Source organism: Stenella coeruleoalba (assembly GCF_951394435.1).
Source record: "Stenella coeruleoalba genome assembly, chromosome: 11".
Lineage (NCBI taxonomy): Eukaryota > Metazoa > Chordata > Mammalia > Artiodactyla > Delphinidae > Stenella > Stenella coeruleoalba.
In genome coordinates, this window is record NC_137157.1 from 25,455,644 (window position 1) to 25,466,368 (window position 10,725).

The 10,725-nt window shown below is 39.1% G+C and overlaps 1 protein-coding gene across 2 annotated transcripts in view; it reads right to left on the minus strand.

Annotated features, from left to right (window-relative positions):
• METAP2 (methionyl aminopeptidase 2) overlaps positions 1-8,487 on the minus strand; it is a 30,574-nt gene extending 22,087 nt beyond the window's left edge. The window contains exons 1-3 of one of the 2 annotated variants that reach the window (XM_079936882.1): positions 7,737-8,487; positions 5,864-5,968; positions 1,974-2,039 (exon numbers count right to left, since the gene is read on the minus strand). In XM_079936882.1, the coding sequence (XP_079793008.1) occupies positions 1,974-2,039; positions 5,864-5,968; positions 7,737-7,887 (322 nt within the window). In that variant the 5' untranslated portion in view covers positions 7,888-8,487. Of the gene's footprint in view, positions 1-1,973; positions 2,040-5,863; positions 5,972-7,736 lie in introns of both variants that reach the window. The other variant, XM_079936881.1, reaches the window with a different exon arrangement.
• Positions 8,488-10,725: the final 2,238 nt, after the last annotated feature.

The following is a 10,725-nucleotide window of genomic DNA, read 5'->3' on the forward strand; positions in this document are numbered from 1 at the left end:
CCAAAGTATTATCATCCTCAGCTTTATATTTCATCTACAAATCTAATAAAGATGCCTTTTATATTGTCCACAAATTATTAAGACAAAATAGTTAAAGGACTCAAGAAGTTCATTAGAGAAAAAATAAAGAATTTGTCATTGAAATAAGTTGAAGCCTAGCCTTTACCACTTATTAGCTGTGACTTGGACAAATGCCTAAATGTGCCAAGCCTCAGTTTCCTCATCTACAAAATGAGGAACTAGATGAAATCTTGGATAACGTTTGAAACTTATAACGTACTATGTCCAAGTTATTATCTAAAACTATGAATAATTATAAATATCTGTATTGCAGTTATTGTTAACTATCACTTACAATTCTCTCACTTTATAGATGAGGAAAATGAGGGCAGTAAACTGCCCCTGATTACAGTATTTGGTTTATTTCATAAGTGATTTATGACAGCCTACACAAATAAGAGACATTCAAAGCAAATCAGAGAGCAAAAATCAAAACACAGAAAGAACCTAAAATAGAACCTGAAATAAGGCCAATACAAAACCAGATTTGGCTCTAAATCCTCTAGTAGCCAATATCAAAAAAAAAAAAAAAAAGGCTAGGTTATTTGCATAGTTCATGGTGCTTCTGCAATAAAACACATTAACTACTCAGGAAAAGCACAATTATTCTTGATACTAAGACCAGGAAAAAAAGGGTCTCTCAAGACTGCTCATAAAGAAACATAATGAACAGTAAGTTCAACAACATCCTCAGAGGAGGCACAACAAAGGCTGATGGCATCATAATAAAACATCTGTCAGTGGAAGAATTCTACCAAGGGCAAATACAAAGCAGCCTCTTAATGCTCCTCCCTGCTTATCTACCTTCATTAGGAAGCAATTTTAGAGTATTTGGAGAAATAGATCTTTCTCAAGCCAATCTCAGGTAATACGTCTCACAAGCACACTATGAACAATTTTTGAATGGAAGGAACATGACATCATAATACCTGGAGATTCCTGGAATGCAAGTAATCTGTGCTCATTAAATACAGATTATGCTAGGGGCAGAACTGACATCCTGAGTAGAAGGATCTAACCAGGATAGATGCCTGACTAGAAAGAAGGCTATTCCATCTCCACCTAGAGACATATCAGGGGAATGGCTGGCAGAGCCAATAGCTTTCTTAAAAAATAATTTAAGTATTTCAACCCAGAGATAAAAATGAAAGTCAAACCCTCAATATTCTCATTCATAAAATTTCAGCCTAAAGATTTTAAAGGAAGGTTTAGCCAGACACTCAATGGACCCCAATAACCAAAGGGCATCCAAGATTAGAACTTGTTCTGATTCTCAACCCAAACTTTATTCCCCTTAGTCTATATACAGTCTCCTTAGTCTATGCTATACAGTCTCCCCTTAGTCTCCCTAAGAGCTTCAGGTCTATGAAGATGTTTGGTTATATCGTTTATAGAAATAAAATACAAGTAGGATCATATATTAAGTGAATCTGAAATACTACAATACATGTTATTAATAAAAATTCACCATACACACAAATTTTAAATAATGGGACTCCTCATTAAATATTCGCCAAGAATCTCGTAATATCAAAACTGGCAGGTGAACTGCAAACTATGTTTATCCTATTACCACTTGGTGGCATTACTTTAGTCATCACTGACAAAACTATTTGAATTATTCAAATTTTAAATTATAAAGTTTTTAGGAACTCATCCCTAACATGCAGTAAAATACAACAAATTTATTATTAACATCCCCTGGCTGAATACAGCTAAAGAAAATAACAAGACTGTCAAACCAAAGTACTTGCCAAATAGCTGTGAGTTTCACTAAATTCTACCTCCATTAAGCCTACATTTATTTCCCTAACATATACCAGGATCTTAAGCAACTTCAAATCTACTCTTCAAACCTGCTGGTTAATAAACCACTTCTAATTTGGCAAGTAGGATTAACTAAAGACACTAACGTCCTCTCTTCTTCTTCTTCTTTTTCTTCTTCTTTCCAGTTGCTGCATCTCCATCACCATCTCCATCTAAGAAAAGACATGTCAAGTTCACTTAAGCCTTATAAGCAGAGGGACGAAACAAGCACAAGCAGACAAGTACACAAACACACAGTGCATCTTAAATAGCATACGACAAAGCTGACCCAATACTCTTAGAATTTTGTATACTGTTAGCTTTAAGTATCAGAATTTGACTTGTGCAATCAAAAGCACTAGTAAACTTTACTTTGACTTACTCTACTAAAAGAATTGAGATATTTTTAAGAATAAAACATGTATTAAATAACATCTTTTTTTTAAAGCAAAGAAAAATAACTAGTGTTACTGAAATACCTGTAATAATGACTATATGACTTCATCTGAAATAATAATAGTTTATATATGCTTTGCAGTTAAACACCTGTATTTCATGACCTCATGTGATCCTAAAGCAACCCTATGAGGTAACAAGGAATGTTTAAGGACATGCCCAAGATAATCCTAACAGATAAATAGCAAAATTGAACCAAGAATATCACCTGATTCCTAATCCAGTGAGAGGTAAATGGGGTCTCATATTTTAAAATATCTTTTCCTGGGACTTCCCTGGTGGTCCAGTGGTAAAGAATCCGCCTTCCAGTGCAGGGGACGCAGGTTCGATCCCTGGTTGGGGAACTAAGATCCCACATGCCGCGGGGCAACTAAACCCGTGCGCCACAACTAGAGAGAAGCCCACACGCCCACACGCTGCAACGAAGGGCCCATGCGCCACAATGAAAGGTCCTGCATGCCTCAAAGAAAGAAGATCCCGTGTGCCGCAACTAAGACCAGTCGCAGCCAATATAAATAAATAAATATCTTTTCCTGCATAGTTGTTATTAAAGAAAAAGAGTTCTCCTTCTTTCTGGATCAAATTGTATACAAAAAAATTTCTACTTCTCCTAGGTTCATAGTTTTCAGATTTTCAAAAGAACCTGATGACCAAAAATAAGAACTATTTTAAAAAAACAGCTGGCAAAAGAATATACAAAATAGCCATGATCTGCCTGTCGGTTTTCATAACAACTCTGCTTGAAGCTCAATGACCATACACTTAAACTTTGAGAAAAAATAAAGAATACGATTATGACCAAGATTAAACAGTGAGTTAAAATATTTTAAATAAAGGTATCAAAAATAGACATAAGTGTCTGAATTTCTAAAAATGTTGCTCAATAAATTTCAACAATCATTTCTGAAGTGTGCTAATCTACCCACAAATAACTAAAATAACTAAGAGCAAATAACTAGGATATTCACTAAGCTTATTTTGGTAATCATTTCATGATGTATCTAAGTCAAATCATTATGCTGTATACGTTAAACTCACACAGAACTGTATACCAGTTATATCTCAATAAAACCGGAAGGAAACTAATGAATAAACAAACGAAAGACGGGAAAAAAACTGCTCCAAAGCTCCCTCAATGAATCGTCTTATAATGAGGCCAGTTTGCACTGTTCACTACACTTTGTCCTGCCCCAAAATGGTCTCTTTTGTTTGGTTTTAAGTCCCATTCCTTCCAATGAGCTTTCCATCAGCATTCAGCCCACAATTCCACCTCCAAATTTCAATAAATTTTATTGCAGATACCAGTATATCTTTCCAACTCTATATTTTGTCTCTCCACAATAATCAGTTTTCCTTTAGAAAAAAGATATTGAAATATTAGCTTTCCATCCTCTCAAAGACTTCTCACAACAGTTTATTTTATTTTTTTTGCGGTACGCAGGCCTCTCACTGTTGTGGCCTCTCCCGTTACGGAGCACAGGCTCCGCGGCCATGGCTTACTGGCCCAGCCGCTCTGCGGCATGTGGGATCTTCCCGGATTGGGGCACAAACCCGTGTCCCCTGCATCGGCAGGTGGACTCTCAACCACTGCACCACCAGGGAAGCCCACAACAGTTTAATAGTACTGGTTGATCCTGATTATCAAAATGAATTAGGAAAACAATGAACCCAAACTGGAGAAAACTAAATTCCTAAATATTTGATATTCCTAAAATCTTCTTTAGTACACTGAAGATTCCCATTCTGACAAGCAAAATTTCCTCCTTCAATGTCAAGAGATTCATATAACTTTGCAGAGGTGTAATGAAACAAGGCAGGCACTGTCTTCAAATTAGCACTGTGATTGATATTCTACACACAGTGGGTCAACAGCAACCTATTATATTACCTTGAATTTACAAATACCTTTCTTGTTAAGAGTTCAAAATATGTTTATAATCTGAAGCATAAACCAAGGCAGAATGGACAAGAGATTTGCTTAAGGAAAAGGAAAAGCTAACTATTCCCTTGAATCTGAAACCAAGCAGGACCCTGTAGGGCCTTCTCAGGGACAGACCCCAAGTCTCCCACCTCTTTTGTAAAAAAGCTTTAGACTCTTAGGCTTTCCCTGAGTTCCAAAGAGCAAATTTAATCAGAGACATGAGAAAAATGCAAAAACAAAGGAAAACAATCAAACAAAACTAAATAATAATAGTTTGGCCATTAAAAACAAAGGACCTTTGGTTTTTCCTCAAGGGCTACAGATAATATCTTGAACCATATCCTTGAGTTGGTTTGCAGATACTAACCCCCCCAAACCAGGTGGAAAAAGTTAGCTGTATGCTGACCACCAGCACACAGACTCCAGATCAGTTGAAACCAGAAAACTATAACTGAGATTCCCAAAAAGTCACCCTGTTACTGCACAGCCAACCAATCAGAAGAATGTCCACAAGCTGATCAGGCACCTGGCAACCCTCACCTCTAATGTTGCCTTTAAAAACCCTTCTCTAAAAGCCTTCAGGTCTCTTGGGCATGAGCTGCCTATTCTCCTTGCTTGGCATTTTGCAATAAACGCTATACTTTCCTTTGCCGCAACCTGGTGTCCGGGTTTGGTAACAATTCTTGGCATTTTTTTCCACTAAATTTGACTGTAAGCTCCTTGAGGGCAGAGAATTTATCCTTCTAAAGGAAAAACAACTGCTCTGCATTATCCTAACATGATAAAGTACAGCACGTATTTGTTGCTAAGGACTGGAAGGCATAAGCCCAAGCTGGCAGTTCTTGAGGCAGAACAGTAGATCATAGCAATAGATAATTAAGAATGAGGAAGCCCTATCTCCTCTTCTGCCAAAAGAGGCTGTAGAATAAAAATAGTTCTCCTAACTAATCACTCCCTCCACTGTCTTACTGATAGCATCAATTCCTACAATTCCAAGAGTTGTTGTCTTTAAAGAAATCTTTGGCAAAAGCTCCAAAATACCACAAGGATCTGGGGTCAGGAAATTCATAATAGATTTGAGAAGCACTCCAACATGCTCCTTTGACAAAAAGGGAAGTACCTTTGATAGAGTAAAAGGAATAGACTTGGAATCAGGTGCTAGGTTTGAAACTCTGGCTCTGTTATTCTACACAAACTAGCTGTGTCACATTGGGCAAATCATATAACTATCATTTCCTGTTTGCTTGGTTTTTGTGAGGGTAAAATGAGAATGGATGAAAGTATCCTAAGATAGTGCCTAGTACATATTAGCTGTTCAATAAAAGTTAGTTAAATAAACAGGCATTCAATTTTATCTTATTAATACCCACTACTCGGCCTTTTGTTAAGTACATTTTTAAAGTTGAGATCTGTGTTATTTGAGCATTCAACATATCCAACTTTTAAAAGAGTTGCTAATAACTAAATACATTTTCCTTTTCATCTGTGACATTGAGGCTTTAACATCAGTTAAGTAAAACATCAGAGAATATTGGACTATATGGACAAATAAGCAACTTTGGTTAAAGAATGTCATATTTTCTTGCTTTCCTAACCACAAAAATCAAATTAACCATTTACCTTCATCGTCATCAACTCTTTCTTTCTCTTCCAATGCTTGTCTTTCCAACTGTCTTGCTACCTCATCAACCGAGGCTCCTGATTCTTTATCAGGTTCCTGTTGCTCTGCTGATCAAATACAATAACATAAATCAAATCTAATCAAGATCTTCCCACTAAAATATGTTCTAAGGATTCTAAAAAACATGTTAAGTCTTCCTGATAAATGTTCATAAAACAAAAGCAGAACATTACTTGAAGCAGAATAAAATTTATTTAACGAAAGAAAAATATTCCATATCTAAGTGGTACTGCCCGTTCAACAAAATACTCATTACACATTCTCTGTGCTAGGAGTTAAACTGTAAGTTGTTCTCTACCCTTAAGTAGTTTTAACTTTTTTAAAGTATTTAACAATTAGACTACAACAAATAATTTATTAACCAAGCAAGGACTTAAGATGGGCCATAAATGCTGAAGGCCTTAGTAAGAGGATTTCTGTGGGGTCCTGGGGGCTTCAGGGGTTCAGGAAGAAAGAAATTGTCAAGCCGGGCTGGGTAAAATAAAAATAAGTAGGAAAAGACATTCCATTACTAAAAAACAAACTTCTCCAACAGCTAAGCACAAGAGCAGGCCCTGCTGTAGAAGTGATAAGAATGTAGCTATATGAGTAATATGTATGCGTAAAAAGAGGTAGTATTACCATGTAGCACATAATGAAGTGACAGGCTGGCTATGCAGAGAATTCATCCTGAGAGATAGAACTGTTAAAGATATATTAGGGTCAGTCTGCTAAACACCTTAAAAGGACAAACTGAAGAGTCTGGATTTCATCTGAAAGCCAGGAACTGCCACCAGACTATATCCTGGGATTCAATTTTGCTCTGGAAGCATCCTAGCCCCTACAGCTCTCCCTTTTCAACTCCCATCTAATCAAAACTTCAAAAGGATACAGGTTAACCCTCTCTAACCTCTCTCAACTCCACTTTATCACTTCTGGCTTCTCCACTGTCCTCTCACTCTTTCTGTGGCTGATTTTAACAGTACAAATAACTCTTCCTAAAACCAAGGCCTTGATGCAACAAAAACACTGACTTCTCACAATCAAACAATTAAGTTTCTAACTCATAATATAATCCAACTGAAAACTTTCAGCTGTTTTCCTTGCCTTACCAGTAGATTTAGAAAAGCTCCATTCGGACCCACAGAATATCCTACCCAGACTGCCTACAAGTGGCATCATAATCCAGGCCTAAAAGCCCAAAAGCTTGACGATACTGTGGGATTAGGCAGGTGAAGAGTCGCACCACCACACATCCTGCTATTACTACTCAGTAACAAGAGCGCGTGGGCATTCACACACATACACACACACCCCAAAAGGGCTGCGCGCCACACAAATCTCTCCGTAAACTGGGATGGTGGGGGGAGGTGCTGCTGAGGCGCTAAGACTCGGTTACTCCACCCCCAACCCTCGACGAAAATATGTCCCACGTTGCTCCAGCAAGGAGGCGGCAGTATGGGTCAGAACCAGATTTTTGAGGAGGAGGCCAATCCGCGAGGAAGGTGAGAAGGCTGGGCCCTGGGCACGGCTTCAGGTCCGTCGCACCGTCTGCGTGGGAGCTAAGCGCCGGCAATGCAGGGGCTCCGGCCCAACGACCCCACAGAAGCTGAGGCACCCTCTTCTCCACCCCTCCCCCACCAGGTCCCTAATACCACGCGAGGAGCCGCCTGTCCCCGGGGCTGGAAATCTGCAGCTCGGCCCGGACACACGTTCAGTCCTGGGAATCAGTCCAGGATTCTAAGTCCCTAGTCTCTGTCAGCCCCGCCGGGCCTGAGTCGAGCCGTTCGGCCATCCCGGCGGGGACTGGGAAGACATAAAAACTCCCTTTACCTGTGGCAGCTCCTTTACTCTTCTTCTTCTTCCGTCTTTTTTTCTTGGCCGCCTCCTCAGCCGTAATGGCAGCTCCCTCCTCCCTGTCGTCTGGATCCAGGTCGCCATTCAGGTGGCTCCCGCAGGACGCTGCCTCCTCCACACCCGCCATGTTGCCCAAGAGAGCGCGAGGAACTAAGACAGGGCGGCGAGGGCCCGCTCCTTCTTCACCCACCTACACCAGCGACGCCGGAAGCTGCTCTCGATGGTAGGGGCGCGGGGAATGCTGGGACGGTGGAGGACTCGACTGTGAGGATTTCGCGTGGAGCTGGGCCGGGCTCGTCTCAGGCGGGCGTGGCCGAGGAGGTCGGGAAAACCGCGCGAAATCTGACCACACCCTCGTCCCGCGCCTCGGGTAAACCTGCCTGCTAGGGTCAAGTTGAATTCCCGTGCCTGCCCTATGGACAGGCGCTGCCCGCGCGCGGGAGAGGGGCCTCTCGACTGGAACCGGAAAGTTTTATATTCGTGGTTTTATACAGCGCACCGGAAGCGAGGAGAGGGGCGAAAAAATGCCTTCACGTGTACACACTTCTTTTTTATGACTCAAAAGGGCTGCGTTTTTATTCACAATTACAGCTCACGGTGAGGCTATCCAAACACTTAAGGAGATGTACCTACAAAGGGGCCTGACTGAAGAGGCAGTCAGAGGTTAAGAGATCAGGAGGCGTCTATTATTAGAGAAGCCAAGGAAAGACAGCGTCTCAAGGAGGAGGGAGTGATCAACTGCGTTGAGTGCTAAGAGGTCAAGTAAGAGGATGAAAAATGCCGGATGTATATATTATAGTGACATGGAAACCACTGGTGACCTTAGAAAGAGCTATTTAGGTAGAGAGATGGAAGCCAGATTAGAGAGTTGAGGAACGAGAGGAAATAGAGAATCTCTTCATCTTTCAAGTTTCAGCTTAAATGCCACTCCCTCAGCGAATCCTTCCTCAACAATCTATATCAGGCCCTGCTCATACAACCACGCATTGAATTCTTAACTTTTTTTCATGGCAATTTGTAATTTATTTGTGTGATTATTTGTTTTATGTGTGTCTCTCCAACTACCTTGAGCTCCATGAAGACAGGAACCTCGCCTGTTTTGTACTCTTATTCCCAGCACCTACCTCTAACCTAAAGCATTGTAGGAGCCCAGTAAATACTCATTGTATAAATAGCACTTAAGAAGTGCCAAGTACTTTACATTCATTATCTCATTTAATCCACTTTTGAGTTGGGGAAATTAGAGCTAGAGAGTTTTGGTCACTTGCACCAGGTCATACAGGAAGTAAATAGCAGAGTTAGAATCCAAACCCAAGTAATCAGGTGCCAGAAATTTAGTAATTCTGTATTGTGCCTTCCCAGTTGAAATTCCTAATCAGTTCAATAAATATGTATTGATTGTCGACTAGAAGTAATTTTTCTTGGTGGAAGATACAAAAGTGAAAAAAAAGTATCCTCAAGAAAGTTTGGCATTCAATGAGACATATAAATAAATAAGAATAAAATAAAATGCTAATACTTTCCTTACAACATTTATTATTTTCTATTCCAAGTTAGTCTGTCATAAAGATGAAGATTTTTAAAAGGGTCTAAAAGGTCTTAAGATTGGGGGCAAGGATGTGGCTGTCAACCTCAGGAGGAATCAAAGCTCACCCTGGTTGTGGTGCAAAGCTACTGCCAAAAGCATCCTTATAACTAAGATCTGCTGTATGAAAAATGCCTTCATGCTTTGTTGTGAATCTTCCCAGTTCCACTATAAGTTCTGGGAACACTTGGGCCATGGCTACTACCTCAGACCCAGTCCAGTAGACACAGGATCCTAGAGGGTCAGTAGATAAATTTTGACAAAGGGTGTTTGAGGTATAAGTTGATCTACAGAATTATCAATGTCAAAATTTGTTCAATGAAAAAAGTAATGCTAAAGTGCACTGATAACACAAAATACTGTTTCTTTGCTGCAAAGGGATTGTACTCTACTTTTCCCCCTTTCTTTCCGAAAAGAGGCAAGAAAATGAAACTTTCAGGTAATATTAAAAAAAAAAAAAACATATCTTGACAGTACGGTAGTGAATATTTGCTGGATGATAATTTTCCAGGACACTGCAGAGTCTGAGATAACTGAATAATTATACTTAACAGCCCATCACTCCTTATTTTCACATTTTTCTTCATTTGGTTTTCTCTATAAGAGGAAGTTGAATGGGGTAAAGGAATAAGAAATGTTGAAAACTTAAGTAAGAATCTAAAAGAACCTGTATTATATATAACTCAATACCAGCATAGACGAGAATATTTTTTCTAGCTAATCACATGAAGTCATTTTGTCTTAGATGGTTAACTAGATAAGCAGACAAAAATAAGTTTTTTTTTCCTTGGAGAGAGACTTTTCCTATTGTAAAATCAATGTAATAAGATATATTTATTATTTTGTCCCAAAAATGTATTTTTGGTGAGAAAATATTAATTCCAAACTGAGCAACATAATTAGCCTCCGCCTTATTTTCTTTGAAGTCCTTGGTTAGTGGTGTGGCTTAGGACAAATCACTTAATCACTCCAAATTTCAGTTTCCTTATTTGTAAAATGAGGATAATAATAGTACCACATCATAGGATATGGAAATTAAATTTCAAAATGGAGAAAAAGCACCTGTGACAGCACAACACTTGACACAATAGTGATATGTGTTAGCCAACATTGCTGTTAATAAGCCATGCTCTTGAAATTTTTCCATTTGTGTGTATTATATGATGGCCTAAATATCCTAAGGCACACATGTCTTTTGTGACCTTTGGCAATGGGTTAACAAGAAATATATTAAGAAAAATATGCGAAAGCTTGTTTGCTTGACATTAAGGGAAATACTGAGGATTTTTTTCCATATCTTTATGGTTTAAAAAGTGCTATATAACTATTTTAAAATGTATAGATGATATGGCATAGATACAGATATATAAATACAGTCAC